This window comes from Oryx dammah, unplaced genomic scaffold (genome assembly GCF_014754425.2).
Source record: "Oryx dammah isolate SB20612 unplaced genomic scaffold, SCBI_Odam_1.1 HiC_scaffold_1, whole genome shotgun sequence".
Taxonomy (NCBI): domain Eukaryota; kingdom Metazoa; phylum Chordata; class Mammalia; order Artiodactyla; family Bovidae; genus Oryx; species Oryx dammah.
The window spans coordinates 104,352,842-104,369,330 of record NW_024070185.1 but is presented as its reverse complement, the minus strand read 5'-3'; the positions used below and the strand labels follow the sequence as shown (position 1 = coordinate 104,369,330).

The window sequence follows — 16,489 nt, the reverse complement described above, 5'->3', positions numbered from 1 at the left end:
CTCACCACCCCACTGCCCCCACCCCACTCTCACCACCCTACTCACCACCCCACTGCCCCCACCCCACTCTCACCACCCCACTCACCACCCCACTGCCCCCACCCCACTCTCACCACCCTACTCACCACCCCACTGCCCCCACCCCACTGTCACCACCTTGAAGTTGCCTTCCTGGTTTCGGGAACAGCTGTCTGCAGCTGCCGCAGCGAAATCAAGGAGCCAGCTGTTGGACCCCATTCCGTGTCTGCGGTCAGTCCCTTTCCCACCAGCAGGGTGGTCCAGGCCTGCACTACACATCCACTCCCCACCAGCAGGGCACAGCCAGCCCCAAGGGCTCCCCAGGGACCTCGTGGATAACGGTCAGCTCCACAGAGCTCAACTGAACTATTTTCTCAGGCTCAGAGAGGAAGGGAAACAGCCATCTAGCTTGCCCCTCCCACCACCTGCCCTTCTGATAAGATAAGCTTCCCTCCGCTGATGCCAAGGTCCCCTGGAAGACCTATGGTCAATATCAGGTGAGACAACGAAGCCGCTAAGAATCCACCCTTAGTCCCCATAGGCTCAAGGGCAAGCTGAGGTCTGTCAGGGAGTTAACAGGGTTGATTCGTTTCTGCTCACATCACATCTGCCATGCTGACAGAGAAGTCGTGGCAGCTAATGGTTGAGAACTTGGGCTCTCAAGTTAGGGTTTTAAAATTTTCAGCCCTACTACCTTTGAGCTGGGTGGCCTTTAGCAAGTGGTGGCGTCAGTATTCCCATTTGTAAAGTGGGGAAAAGGGAATAGTAGACCTCTCATGAGATTTCTGTGAATGTGAGAGATTAGGTGAAAATGGCTAATTATATTGTCTGGCACAAAGCTGATTTTTTTTCTGAATGTTGGTAAATAAGGATGATGACATTCTTTGCTAGTAAAGCCATTGTAGAGAAAGTAAGTCTGTGTGAAGTGTAATAAAGAGACTCAAAGTATGACTTTAGAGAAATAAAGTAAGGCTAGCGATATCTGGGTGGCAGAGGAAGACTCAAGGCAACCACATTTTGACCTCTAACTACATAGCTGCCTGCAGGAGGAAGTCTCAGTGTGTCCTCTTTGGCTTGGATGGCAGAAGTGGGCTCACAGAGTGAGATTCTAGGACTGTTTAGAACAAGTATCTGAATACAGAATTGCTGCTTCCTAGGGGGTGAGTTTGCTGTCTCTGGAAGTATGCAAAAGCTGGATGAACCCTTGCACCGATCTTCTAAAGGAAAATCCTAGGGAAGATAGGAGAGTGGGGAAAGTACACATGGATGCACTTTGGATCTGAGAGTGTCAGATTCAGAGTGCCAGAGAACTCAGGATGCTAGTTCACGGCCGAAATAGAAAGGGGGCAGGCTGAGGAGAGACCTGGGCCCTGGTGGGCAAGACAGGGATACGGATGCCCGTGCTGACACCTCGCACTCTAGCGTTGTGTGCAGAATCCAGACCCGAGGCGGGCTAAGGGAAGGAGGCCGCTGTCCCCAGAGATCTGCGAAAGCCCCAGTTTCAGGTATTCTTTCCTTCTGCCTCCAGGGTGGCACTTGCACTTGGCAGACGTGTCCCCATTTTAGTTTCCAGAAATACACAGGGAAGCACAGAGGCCCAGGAGCTCAGGTGTGCCAGGAAGACCATGAGGTTGTCAGTGAGGTTACTGGGGCACCCCCATCAATCTGCGGTGGTCACCCTGATATGCAGGAGGCTTGGCAGCTTCTCACAGGCTTTTTTTTTTTTTTTTTTGTATGATTTCTGTCTGGGCAGGGACCGATCTTTGCCTGAGAAAGTAAATGAATGCATATGACTGGAAAAGTAGCAATAGCAATATTCTAATGCCGACACCTCTTGGTAGAAAGGGGAACAACGTTTAAGCATGCATTCATTCATTCAGTAGGTCTTTACTGAGCACCTAATATATCCAGATGTGCTTATAGACACTGGACTCACAGAAGAGAATAACAAGTGATGCCTAACACACGCATGTGAACACACATATATGTGTGTTCAGTTGCTCAGTCATGTCCAACTCTTTGTGGCCGTGTGGACTGTAGCCTGCCAGTCTCCTTGGCCCATGGAATTTTCCAGGCAAGAATACTGGAGTGGGTTCCCATGTCCTCCTCCAGAGGATCTTTGCAACCTCAGGGTTGGAACTTGTGACTCACATCTCCTGCATTGGCAGGCACGTAGTAGGTGCACGTTAAATAACTTCTTATTGAACGAATCAATTCCCAGATAAGGACGTGGAGGCTTAGAGAAGGAAGGTGACTTGTCCATGGGGACCAGCAGGTAGATGTGAAAGCCAGAATTCCAGCTTGAGCCAGAGCATCACACGACCTCTTGATATCCATGTAGATGCTGAGTGTTGGGCGGTGGGGTTTTAAGCAATTGAGATGAAAGGAATGACAGCAACACTGTATATCGATCCCTAAGTATGTGTGTTCAGTGTTATAATCACAGTCTCTCATTTAACCCACACACCTTGTCTACCAGTTGGGGATTACCATTGTCGTTTTATAGATTAGAGGACCAAGGTTCTGACCATGTTGGTAACTAGCCAAAAGTTAGAAGCTACTAAAAGGGAAGAATTTGGATTTAAATCTCTATATCCAGAATCTTAAACCAAACCTCTTTGTTTGGTTCTAAGTGGCACTTCTACTTTGGGGGCTCCTGCACCCTAATGTCTGGGTTCCTGGAACCCCTGTCCCTCACTACAGTTCCAGGTGCCACTTAAAGAAAGAAATGACTTCTCAGTTTCGGATCCAGCCTGTCGTCCCCCAGGATTCCAGGTGGCAGGAATCAGTGACAGTATAGCAGCCTTAGGTTTTCCACACACAGTGGCCTGATGGGGTGAGATATATTTTCTTCATTGTAAAATGTGATTTATTCAGTCCAAGTTTAACGTAAATTTGATTTTCCTCTCTCAACCTGGCATTTCCAAACTGAGAATCAATCAAACCCCAAATTATAGGCGGCATGTGGATCAACAATGCCGTTATTTCCGGTTGAATTTCTCAAGTAATGCATTTTATGCCATTCTCTGCCGCCATGAGAAGAGTTGAGGGGTAAGAGGAAGGGAGAGTGAAAGGAAAATTCGATTACTAAGTCTCTCCAGTCTCAATACACCCTGGGGAAAGTCTGTTCCCACAGTGCCGTTTTCTCCCTGGCAAGTGGTGAGGAGGAAACTGCAAACTGGGGTGTAACCAGGGCTAACCATGACCCTCGCCTTCCAAGGATGCTCACATTCTGATCTGGAGCTCTCATTTATTGAGTTTTTTTTTTTTTTTAGCTAGTTACAAGCATCATATTTTATCTTCAAATCAGTTCTGAAAGAAGACCATTGTTCTCATTTTTTTCTTTATTCAGATGGAGACCTTGTGTCTTCTTAGGGTTAGGAAAAAGGGGAAGTGACACACTGAGATTTTTGTGGCTAAGCTGGGGTAGGCATGTCTGGCTCTTAAGACCATCCTCTTTCCACAAGGCATGATGCTGTCCGGGGACCCTTATTCTGTGGTGAAGTGGGAGGTAGCAGGGTTATGGAGGAGAGGGTGGAAGGAACTGGATCTAGCAGCAACAGAGATGTAACTAGAGATAATCATACTAAGAGAAGTAAGTCAGCGAAAGATGGGTACCATATGATACTGCTTATATGTGGAATCTAAAATTTGGCACAAACGAACCTATCTAAAAAACGGAAAGAGACTCATGGACACACAGGACAGACTTGTGGTTGCCAAGCTGGGGGGCTGGGGGGTGTGGATGCAAGCTATTACATTTGAATGGATAGACAGCAAGGTGCTCCCATGTAGCACAGGATATATTCGATACTCTGTGATAAACTATAATGGAAATGAATATAAAAGTAATGTATATGTATGTATAACTGAGTCACTTTGCTGTAGATTGGCACAATACTGTAAATCAATCAACTATGCTTCAGTTTAAAAAAAAAAAAAAAAAGGACTCTGTAATGACCTGTATGGGGAAAGAACCTCAAAAAGAGTGGATATTTGTAATGTGTAATTAATTCGCTTTACCATACAGTGGAAACTAACACATTGTAAATAAGCTATACTCAATGAAGTTAATTTTAAAACATAAATGGCAAAAAAAAGAACCAGTTCTAATCCTGACTCTGCCACATGCAGTTGACATGACCTTTGGCTTTTATTACTCAGCCCCACTGTTCCTGTGCAAAACAGAGATAGCAGTAGCAGTTTGCTCTAAGGACTGACCAAGATAATTCTTCTCTAGAATGTTAGCTTCAAGGACCTTGGCTGTTTTCTTTACTGTTTTTCCCCCCTTGACTAGAACAGTGTGAGGGAAGAGTTGGTATTCAATAAAAACTTGTTGGAAAGATGGATGGGTGGATGGATGGATGGGAGTGTTAGGCATAGCTCCTGGATAACAGAAACCAGCTAACAAATGGAGGTTCTCTTCCCTCCAGGCCTTTGCCTCCTGCACTGCTGTGCAGAGCCTTGGGTGAGGAGGAGTTGTGTATTATGGGAGAGAGAGTTTCTACCTTGCCACTGTCTATAGTCCCGACTCAGAGCTAAGTGCTGATCATCAGTTCCCTAGGCCAAGAACTCTTAAAAAAATCACCTCTGTTTGCTTCCCATTGTGAAGTTTCTGCCAGGGCCGTTGCCATGGAAACCCCCCAAGCCTTGGTGGCTGCTCCATGGGCATCTGGCCTGAGTGCAGACTTGATGTGTGTGCTTCCTTCTTCCCAGACTTCAGAGACAACTGTGCTGTTTCAGGCTTTCTCTGAGTAAATGGCTACCCCAGGATGCTGTTCATTTGCATTCTCTCTCCCACTCCTTCTGCTTCTTAAAACTCTCCGTGCGCACTCTACTCTGTGTGGCTTCAGTTTCTATAAAGAATCATTCAGTTCCTAGTATGTTCTGATAATGGGTTGGACAAAGAGATAAGTAAGTCCTGATTTCTGCTATCAGTTATGAGATAAACACCAATGTCTGGCTTGGAAATGACCATTTTACCAAGGGTCTGTCTTATGCCAGAAACTGTGCTGGTCGTCTGACATTTGCTGTCTCATGTCTCACAACACTCTTGAAGGAAAGGTCATTTTATTCCTATTCTCCAGATAAGAAAACTAACGACCAACCAGCTAAGATGACTTTACTCCTACTCACCACCACTTGACTCTTTTTTATTTTTTTTGATATTGATTACATATTTTTTTTTCTTTTTTTTTAATTTATTCATTTTTTATTTTACTTTACAATTCTGTATTGGTTTTGCCATACAATGACATGAATCCACCACGGGTAAAACAATATTTCTTTTTAATTTTGGCTGTGCTGGGTCCTCACTGCTGTGCACAGGCTCTCTCTAGTTGCAGCGAGTAGGAGCTTCTCACTGCGGTGGCTTCTTCTGTGCAGAGCACAGGCTCTGGGCGCATGGGCTCAGCAGTTGCTGCGCGCAGGCTCTCGGGCACTGTAGTTGTTGTAGTACATGGGCTCAGTTGCCCCACAGCATGTGGAATCTTCCCAGGCCAGGGATTGAACCCATGTCGCCTGCATTGGCAGTCAGATTCTTACCCACGGGACCACCAGGGAAGTCCCCTATTGACTCTTAAAGACCCTGGATTACTCTGAAGATTGAAATGGAGGGCCCAGCATGGGCCCAGGGAGCTAGTCCAAGCAGTTCCTCTCCTGCTTCTCAACTCTCTTCGCCCAACCAGAAATCAGCCCCATGGAGCCTGGGTGGTATGTCCATAACTGGCTCATTAGTGGACAGAATGTCTTGATTACAGCCATTCCTATTGCTGCAACAATCAGTCTGAGAAATGCCCGCTGGACCACCCACAGGGCACCGTTCTCCTTCCAGGGTGTCCACATCCCAGTACCAGGTGCTTCTAGGCACTTTTTGTAGCTTATGCTCTGGACCTGGTTCACCGTCCCAAGAGTTTATTCATGTCAGCCTCATCTTCACGTGCTCTTTCTCTCAGAACAGCCGCTATGAAGCCTGGAGTGGAAGCTCAGTGCTGCTTCTAACTCATATCTGGGGGCAGGATAGGGAGAGGCTTGTTAAATATCCAGGCTAGTTGTAATATGTTGACTTTTTAAGAAAACACCTACACAAGGCACCAAGCCCTAGTTCATACCCTTTCTGGTAGAAAACATTGATGTTAACTTGAGTCTTCTGTTTTAGTTATGAAGCAGTTGATAACACCAAAGTTTGAAACAGCTTCTTGTGGTCCCGGATGAGAGGAAAAAAGTCTGTTTTTGATGTGGTCCTTTTTTAAGTTTAGAGGTTTTCTGTCTCCTGACACCAGAACCGTCTTTTTATCTTCACCACTCCTCTGTTTAACTGGCATTCACTAACTGTGGCAGCCACAGATAATGAATTGTCCCTGCCACAGGCTATGCCTTGTTCTGTGCTCAGTTGCTCACGTGTGCCTGACTCTTTGTGACCCCATAAACTGTAGCCCACCAGGCTCCTCTGTCCGTGGGGATTCTCAAGGCAAGAATGCTGGAGTGGGTTACCATGCCCTCCTCTAGGGGATCTTCCCAACCCAGGGATTGAACCCAGGTCTCCTGCACTGCAAGCGGATTCTTTACCATCTGAGCCACAAGGAAAGCCCAAGAACATGAGAGTGGGTAGTCTATCCCTTCTCCAGGGGACCTTCCAGACCCAGGAACTGAAGCAGGGTCTCCTGCATTGCAGGCAGATTCTTTACCAGCTGAGCTACCAGGGAAACCCCATGCCTTATTCTAAGACTGGCAATAAAGATAAAGCCCTTATTTTAAATGAAGTAATTTCTAGGTGCTAGGCAGTGGACTTGGCAGGAGAGACATAAAGATGGAGAAGGTGGGATCCCTTCCCTCAAGGAGCTCACTGGTTATTAATAAAAACAGATATTCATACAGGAATCCCAAAGTGGGCTGTCAGGGTATCCATTAGGTCCATCCATCTAAGCGTCGACTGTGTATGCTTGCTGTGCTTTTCAATAGGTCACTGCCAGGGCCTGGTTGCTGATATTGTTATCACTTCTGGAAGTTATGATGCATCTACTGAGATGCTCCCTTATGGTGCTATACCTCCCTGATGGCTCATAAAGAGCCACTCTTGGTTAAGAGTCTGCCTGTGATGCAGGAGACCCAGGTTCGATCGTTGGGTCGAGAAGATCCCCTGGAGAAGGAAATAGCAACCGTTCCAGTATTCTTGCCTTGGAGAATCCCATGGACAGAGGAGCATGGCAGGCTACAGTCCGTGGGGGTCACAAGAGTCGGACACGACTGAATGACTAAACCTGTTTTTAATCTATTTACCGTATTCCAGACATTGCACTCAGCATCAGGACACAATAATGAGCAGAAGACAGTGCCTGCCCTCAAGGAGTTTACCATCAAGTTACTAGATTCTGGTGTTTGAATAAGATATTTTAAGAAACTCAGCAAATGTAGACAAATCTCTCTAGAGGGAGAGGAATTCACATTTATAATTAATCTCAGTAAGGGATGGGAGACAAGAAAACAAGTGGACTTAACTTCTACAAATAACTCCCATACTAATGGAAACATGATGGAGAGTGCTCACTGTGGCGTCACTGTGGTGCTTCAACCCTGCCAGCACCTGGGCTAGCTGGGTAGGAGAGAGTAACAGAAGGCATGAGTGGAGGGGCCCACCGTGAGCCCCAGATATCTGCCAGGCTAATCAGCATGGACCACATCCTATGGCCAGATGCTGTATAACAGCTCAAGGAGTTCCACCAGAGAGTGGGGAGCGAAAATGTGCCCATACCTCCCTCATCTCACAAGCAAACAATAGAAGAGATGCTATGGGCATAGAATACAGAGGACTGCATGCTCTTTAAATGCTGTGGAGGAGGAAGACGGGAGACTGAAAGACGACATCAAGGTTTCCGGCCAGTTTAAATGATGGTGCTTTCAATACTTTGGGGAGACCAGGAAAAGGAGGAGGCTTTTAGGAGAAGGGAATGTGTTCAGTGTTGAACATGTCATTTTGTCATAACTGTGGGATTTTCAGAGAGAGATGTCTGGGAGGTTTGGGCATAAAGGTTTGCTCCAGATAACAGTCCAGAGGATAATAGAAATTTGGGAAACATTGCTTTAGAAATGGTAATCAAAGCCTTGAAATTAAATGTGAAGAGTAGAGCCTAAATAATGAGATCCAGTGTGGGCTTAGGACATAGTCCACAGAATTTCTTTGCTGGCTCTCCTTGCCATGCAGATCCAATCTATCTACTCATTCTACTGCATCCGTGAAGCTGTCTTTAGTTTTCTCAAGCAACTCCCCCCCCCCCCGCTGCTATCCTATGTCCTCTCCAGTAGCTCTTAGCACAACTTGCCTTGGATTCTAATTAGCTGTGGATAAGCTTGCCTTTGGGCTTCTCAGGTGGTGTTAGTGGTAAAGAACCCGCCTGCCAATGCAGGAGATGTAAGAGATGCAGGTTCAGTCCCTGGGTTGGGAAGATCCCCTCCTCCCTGGAGGAGGCAACCCACTCCAATATTCTTGCCCGGAGAATCCCATGGACAGAGGAGCCTGGTGGGCTACAGTCCATAGGGTCACAAAGAATCGGACACGACTGAAGCGACTTAGCGTGCATGTACAAGCCTGCCTTTGCCCCTAGCCTGTAAGCTCTTGAAGAGCAAGAACTATTCTTAGTCTGCTCTGTGTGTGTCTCACATAGTAGGGCATCAGTAAATGCTTGGGAAATTAACTTGAACTGATCAGCCTCAAACAGTATGTAAAACCGTTTTAGATGACAGACATTATGTATACACCATGCCACGTGATAATCGCCGGCACTTGTGAACTTTTATTATTATCCTCATCATTCGCACAAGAAAACTGAGGTTCAAAAATGAAACCACAGCCAGTGAGGACTGAACCCCAGGTTTGAACTCATAATGGTCAAATTCCAAAGCCCATGCTCGTTCCCCTTGGCTCTATGAGTTCAACAACACAGCATCTTCTCAACTGCTTCTAAAGAGAGTAGAAAATTTAATATCATCTAAATATTAAGAATGACCAGTCTAATTTGGAGGGGAGGAGTGAAAATTGCCACAATTTTGAGGAAATTTGTTTCTTTTCATTAATACCAAAAGGGATAATAAACCTGTTTTGCAATGGGCTAAAGATCCAAAAAAGGGGCTTCCCAGCAGTACAGTGGTTAAGGTTTTGCTTTCCCATGCAGGGGGGGTACAGGTTCAATCCCTCGTCAGGGAGCTGAGATCTCACATGCCTCTTGGCCAAAAGAATAGAACATTAAAAAAAAAAAAAAAAGTAATAGATTCAATTAAAACTTAAAAAAATAACAATTGAAAGAAAAGAAAAAAAAAAAGACTCAACAAGGGACCATGAGATGTCATTGCAAGCAGAGAGACTCGGGAATGTGGCTTCTTTTTCCTGCTTCCCATTTGGAAAACAACAGGATTCCCAAGCCCCAGCCTCCTCCTGTTTCCTCACCTTGGGGACTTATGTATCTTTGTGTGTGTTACTCTTACAGGTTTGCTGAAAAGCCCAGTAAACAAGACAGCCCTGACGCTGATTGCCGTGAGCTCCTGTGTCCTGGCCATGGTGTGTGGCAGTCAGATGTCCTGTCCACTCACGGTGAAGGTGACTCTGCACGTGCCCGAGCACTTCATTGCAGACGGTAAGAGCTGAGCGTTAGAGATGCCCCACGCCGACTAGGCACCTGGCACTCCTGTCTGGTCGAATGTTTCCCATGAACATTCCCCCCTTGAACATGCCCAACCTCAGAATGATGTTGCCAAAACTAGAGGGAGCATCCAAAGACCTTAAAAGAGGTCTTCATCATTTAGAATCCTGGGTTATTTAATACAACGAAAGACTGCTTTTGTTCCATGGGCAAGGATAAGGTTTGATAGTAAAGAATTCAGACGTGAGTTCGCAGAAAGATTGAGCACTTCAGAGAACCTACTGTTTCTTATCAAGCTTGTGTATCCTGTTGTTGCTGTTGTTGAGTCACTCAGTCATGTCCGACTCTTTGCAGCCCTGTGGGCCACAGCGTGCCAGGCTTCCCTGTCCTTCGCTATCTCCCAGAGTTTGCTATTCCTAACTAAATACTCCCCCTCCACCAAATAGTCTTTGCTCATTAAAAACTATGACAAAGAAGACTGTATGAGCTTTGTGGAAACTTCCTTGAGTGTCCTGGATTATATTCATATCTCAGTCCCTGTAAATGTACTTTACAAGCATATTATATCCTACCATTTACTCTTCACCCAATTAATTTGAATTAATGAGACATGGTAGTTGCTGTAGTCATTCGCAAAGCATGGTCCAAGAAACTGATTAAGGCCCTTGATATCTATTGCTAAAGTGCCCTGCAGAAAATGGTTCCAGTTTCCGTACATCCAGCAGAATGTGATGTGTTTCCCCAAACGTTTGGCATTATTATTATTATTTTTTTTTTACAATTTATAACACGTATGTTATAACTTTTCCTTTTTATACATTACAGAAGAATTGCTTTTCTCTATACTCTTCCATTTGGGAAAAGAGTTTTTTTTTAAATGAAGTATAGTTGATTTACAATGTTGTGTTAAATTTTGCTGTACAGCAAAGATGCATACATACATATTATATATATATATAAAAAATCATGTATACACACATGCACACGCACATTTTTATGGGCCTTTCCAGGTGGCGCTAGTGGTAAAGAATCTGCCTGTCAGTGCAGGAGAGGTAAGACACCTCTAGGTTGGTAAGATCCCCTGGAGGAGGACATGGCAACCCACTCCAGTATTCTTGCCTGTAGAATCCTCATGGACAGAGGAGCCTGGGAGGCTATAGTCCATAGGGTCACAAGGAGTCAGACATGACTGAAGCAACTTAGAATACATAGGCGCATGCATTTTTAATATCCGTTTCCATTATGGCTTATCACAGGATGCTTTATATAGTTCCCTGTAAACAGTAGGATCTTGTTGTCTGTCCATTCTATATATAAGAGTTTGCATCTGCTAACCCCACCTCCCAACTCCTTGCTTTCCCGACCCCCTCCCCCTTGGCAACTAACAATCTGTTCTCTATATCCATGAGTCTGTTTGTTTTTTATAGATAAGCTCATTTGTGTTGCATTTCAGATTTCGTATGTAGGTGATATCAAATGATATTTGTCTTTCTGACTGAATTCCCGTAGGATGAGTATCTCTGGTTGCATTCATTTTGATACCGATGGCATTATTCCCTTCTTTTTTTATGGCTGAGTCTTATCCCGTTGCTTGCATGTACCGCATCTTTTTTTCTGTTACTAATCTTTACTGGAGTATAGTTGATCTACAATGTTGCATTAGTTTCAAGTGTACAGCAAACTGAATTATACACACACACCCCATTCTTTTGCAGATTCTCTGTAATATAGGTTATTACAGACTATTGAGTGAAGTTTCCTGTCTTATGCAGTAGGTCCTTATTAGTATTATTATTTTTAAATGTATTAAAAGTTACCATAAATATAATAAAGAAGACATATTAAGTATGCAGCTTAATGAATTTTTACATGAATTCACCCAGATCGAACTTAAAACACTACCAGAACCATCAGCTTCCTTATGCCCCCTCCCAGTGAATCCCCTCCCATGGATAACCACCCTTCTGACTTAAGCACCATGGGAGTACCATTATTTTTCTTTACTCTTTTTCTGTTGGATATATATTAGATGTTTTTGAGAGCCTTACTGCATATTTGTCACCCTTATGCCATTGCAACTCAATTTTATCTGTAATTTTTAAGTTACAGTGTTTACAGCATAGCATCCATTTGTTCAGTATGTTCTGTCCAAAGAGGAGCTTCCACCTGCTTTCCCTGAAACACCTTGACTTCCACTAAAGCATCCTGTGATTGCTCCTACTTCACCATAGTGCACTAGCCCCTACTTTAAATTTTTAGAATTATTTTTATTGATATATAGGTGATGTGCAATATTATAAAAGATTCAGGTGTACACCATAGTAATTAACAATTTTTAAAGACAACATTCCATCTACAGTTATTGTGAAATATTGGCTATCTTCCCTGTGTCATACTGTATATCCTTAGGGCTTACTTACTTTATTTTGTACCTCTTAATCCCCTCCCGTTATCTTTCCCCTTCCCCTTTTCCTTTGCCCTCTGGTAACCACTGTTTTTTTGTTTTTTTTTTCTCTCTCTCTGTGAATCTGTTTCTGTTTTGTTCTTGTTGCTCATTTGTTGTCTTTTTTAGACTTCACATTAAAGTGCTATCATACAGTATTTGTCTTTCTCTGTCTGACTTATCTCTGGCCTCAGTCTGACATCACAATAGTTTTGCCATTTTCTTCAAGGATAGGGTGATCCTTTGATTTTCCTATCTCCCAACTATATGCTTTCTAAAAAATCTGCTTCCCATGAGGGTGGGACATGATCTAACAAAGAAAAAAAAAAGACATATGTATTGAAGTTGGTAGGGTTTCTAACTCTGATTTCTGGAAATAGGATATGAGAATGTTTTGCAGAGAGGCAAGAGGAGAAGTGATGACAATGGTACCTATTTCCTTGAACCCTTACCATCACTTGGCATTAATATTTGTAAATGAAGTCAGATATAGCATACATGAAGAATGCAGATTGCATGTATATAAATCAGTGGTTTTTTAAAACATTTATTTATACAGCCAAACAGAAATATAGCACCCCACCCCCCACCCAAGGCCACTGGCTGAGTTATAAGCAGCAACACTGTCATAATGAGGCCTATCGTGGTGAGAGCAATCCCCATCAAATGGGAGAGAATCCATCAAGACGAGGCCACCCAAGGACCATGGCCAAGGCAGCTCTCACAGTTCTCACCTTTCCCCATGAAGCTTAAGCTGCCAAACTGCCGCCAACCCTTAGAGTGCTCAGTCAACCACGTGCCTTTGGGCTGTCCATGGTGCTGAAGTGTTGAAGGTGGCTGAGTAATGGGTTTGGTCTTCAGGGGGGAAATAATGGATTCTGTACTTGTGTTACAACATAGTTGTACTTGATACTTTCTGCCCATTACACAAAAAGGTCAGTATGATATAGTACTTGTCCAGAGCCCAGCTGGCAAGAGCAATAAATACTAACAGAGTCTCCATCCAAGCCCTTGGCAAATATCACCCTTTCCTTTGTCTGGGCCTTCTCAAGGCCACTGGTGGCTTCTTGCTCTGCTAAGCACCTAGTGAAGAGATGGGCTAGGTGTGTGTCCAGATTGACTGGATTTGGCATTGATTTTTCAGCTGTGGCCTGTAAATAATCTGCATTTGTCTCATGATCCCCAGAACTAGTGAACCATATTCTCTATGAGTAGATCCCAAGTATTAACGGTCTTAACAAGAACTCAAGGAGGTCCCTTATCAGAAATTTGAGAGCTGCATCAATATTTCAGTAAGTGTTACTTTCCTTTCATCTAACAGGGTAATAACTCCTTGAGACCTCTTGCAGCCCTCATAAGGGGCTTTGTTTTCTTCCATCTTTGACTTGATCCATGCTAATTTATGGAGCTGCCTCATAGTGCAATTCCAGTGATTGCCAATAACACTGAATATCATGTGAGTGGTCCCCATGCTTCATAACAAAGCAGCTCTTATCACATGGATTTGGGCTTCATCTAAATTGCCCTACAGGTAACATTATTGATAAATAGATATTGGTTAACATTAAGAACTCATATGAGTTGAGATGTTAGTTTCTTCAATTCTTGGGGCTTCCAGTGTATGTTAGGATATGTTCACCCAAGATCCTGGCTGTATAATAATCCAGTAGAAAACACAACTTTTAAAGGAATAAGTTGTCTAGATTAAATAGGTGAAATGGTTCCACTCTAGTGTAGATAGATACCACTATGCCTAGAGTTTTCTGTTCTGTTTTATTCTGGCAATTGTACTTTAAGAAGGTCAATGATATATTGGAAGACATCCAAGATAAAGGACTTGCAGCCAAGAGATTGGAAAAACATTGTCAATATGTAACGGCTTCTTAAGGAAATGATGGAAGAAAATCATTCTGTAAGAAGTGTTTAAGGAACTCAGACAAAAAGTGAACTTGGAATTATTGAGCATATCTGTTATGAATATGCAGTGTTCAAAACACCTTACATAAAGTTACTAATTTAATTCTCAAAGCAGAACTGTGAGGCAGGATTTAGCATCCTCTTTTTGCATACATGGAAGGTAGGTTTTAGAGATGTTAAGAGATTTAGCCAGATTAACACACAGAAGTGAAGCAAGCTATGCAAGCCCAAGCCAACCTAAACCACTTATCCATGCTTTTCCCACGTGCCACGGCTTCACAAAAATGACCACGACAGTTATTATTTGTCTTGAAAAGGGAGCAGGCTTGTTCTGAAAGTCCCCAGGAAGCAAAATTAGAGCTATATGGGTTATGAAGGTGGTCAGAGATGGGAGAAAATTGAGTATTAGTCTGAAAATATCTCCACTTTCTAAGCGTTAGTCTCATCTATAAAGGAGGGGATAATAGTCGTATTTATCTCATAGAGTTATTGTGAAGAATAAATGAAATAATGCTCATAAGACTTTTAGCTCAGTACCTGAGGTCTAGTAATGGCTCAATAAATTGTATTAATGTTAGTAGTTGTGATAATACTTTTTAATATCAGAATGGGGTCATTGCAAGGTAATGAGTTCCCCCTCATAGGGAATTTCCTGAAAATAGATGACCACGTTTCTATGAAGCCACACAAGAAAAGTAAAGGAATATGTTTGGCTATGGTCCCAAGTAGTTTAAATTGGAGCCATTTTACCAGAATATAAATTTTTAAAACATTAAAAGTCTCAGGGCCTTTGGAGTATGTTTGTATATTCTTTACTGTTTCATCCCTGAGTATCACTCATTATTTGACCAGGCTCAGAAATGGAGTGAGACTCAGGGATGAGTTATGGCCAGTGATGTCTCTTGACTAAATATACCCCTCTGTGGAACACAGGCTTTGTTCTTTTATGTTGATATGCTCATTGGTGAGCATATCATGGAAGCCACCATGCGTCCCTGCTGGCTCAGATGGTAAAGAATCTGCCTGCAATGCAGGAGACCTGGGTTCTATCCCTGGGTCAGGAAGATCCCCTGGAGAAGGGAATGGCTACTCACTCCAGTATTCTTGCCTGGAAAATCCCATGAACAGAGGAGCTTGGTGGGCTATAATCCATGGGGTTGCAAAGAGTCAGACATAGCTGAGTGACTTAACACTTTGATTTTAACCTAAACACAAACTGTGTTCTTTTATGTTGATATGCTCATTTGGCATAAATATTCCTGCAAAAATATCTATTTGTTAAGGTAAGTTAATGTCTTAGCATTAACTTTGGGGTTGGACCGAGGTAGTATTCATGTCTTCTCTGTTCCCTATGATTGAAAAATTGGGGGTTATGGGTTCCTTACCAGCCTATGACATCATCAAATGGACACATTCATCATTAGGATGCCCTGGTTCATTAATATGCCCCATGTGTAGCTGCTTTTGAACACATTATATACAATGAATCTTGTTCTACATTTATTTGCTTGCACCCCTGCTTTATGCCTTTCCACCCAAGAGAGTGAGCTAATGTGTGGCCGTGCCGTTAATGAGGAACGAGGTTCATAATTGACTTCAGAGCAAGTGTGCAGTGATTTGAATACATGGGAGAAGTCGTTTCCATTCTTGAAAGTGGAAATTACACCACACTGAAGGTGACTGCTTAGTCACAAACCACCAAGCAACTTGTCTAAAGAGAGTAGGTCCTTGGTCATCTTGCTCTCTGGGGTCATCTGGAACTTTGTTTTGTAATATTTGGTTTTTATTTCAGACCTTTGAGTACCATGGAGCATGTTCATGTGTAGAGGTGCTCTTCAAGATGACCTCTGCCTTTTCCTTTGCACACACTTAATGGTATTTAGGCAGATAGACTGCTATGCCTCGTATGTCCTCATTTCCGTGTGGTGCCTGTCTCCTTGTGTCTGATTTCCTCCTTTCTCCAAAAAAAAACTTCCTCAACAAAACCCCCAAAACTTCTTCAAAGAAAACACCCATCAGAAATAATCGCCCCTTCCTTGAAAATTGCATAGAACTATATTTGTACCTTTCTAACAACCCCGTGGTCTAATTTCCATCAGTTATTGTTACGCATATGTCATTGTTACAACTGCCGTGATCCTAAGAACTGGCCTCCTGTATTAAATCAAGCACCTCTCCAGTCTTTTCACAACATTGAAAACAGAGCTGTCTTTTAAAATGGAAAATCTCAACATGTTACATCCTGCCATATAACTGTTTAAGTACTTCTTTTTTTTTTCTTTTTTAAGAAGTGTATTATTATTATTATTTTTACTTTACAATATTGTATTGGTGGCAGATTCATGTTTAAGTACTTCTTATTGTTCTTGTACTTGTTATAAGGACTGAACGCTTCAACATGACCTTTAAGTTCCAGCAAAATCAGGCCCCACCTTCCTCCCTAGCCTCACCTTTTACCAGTCTCTCTCCAATTGTCTCC

General features: G+C 43.2%; 1 protein-coding gene across 2 annotated transcripts in view; it reads left to right on the top strand.

Annotated features, from left to right (window-relative positions):
* Positions 1-16,489, top strand: part of ASTN2 (astrotactin 2) — a 1,024,651-nt gene that overhangs the window by 405,080 nt on the left and 603,082 nt on the right. For both annotated transcript variants that reach the window (XM_040241692.1, XM_040241685.1), the window contains exon 6: positions 9,498-9,644. In XM_040241692.1, coding sequence (XP_040097626.1) covers positions 9,498-9,644 — 147 coding nt within the window. The remainder of the gene's footprint in view (positions 1-9,497; positions 9,645-16,489) is intronic.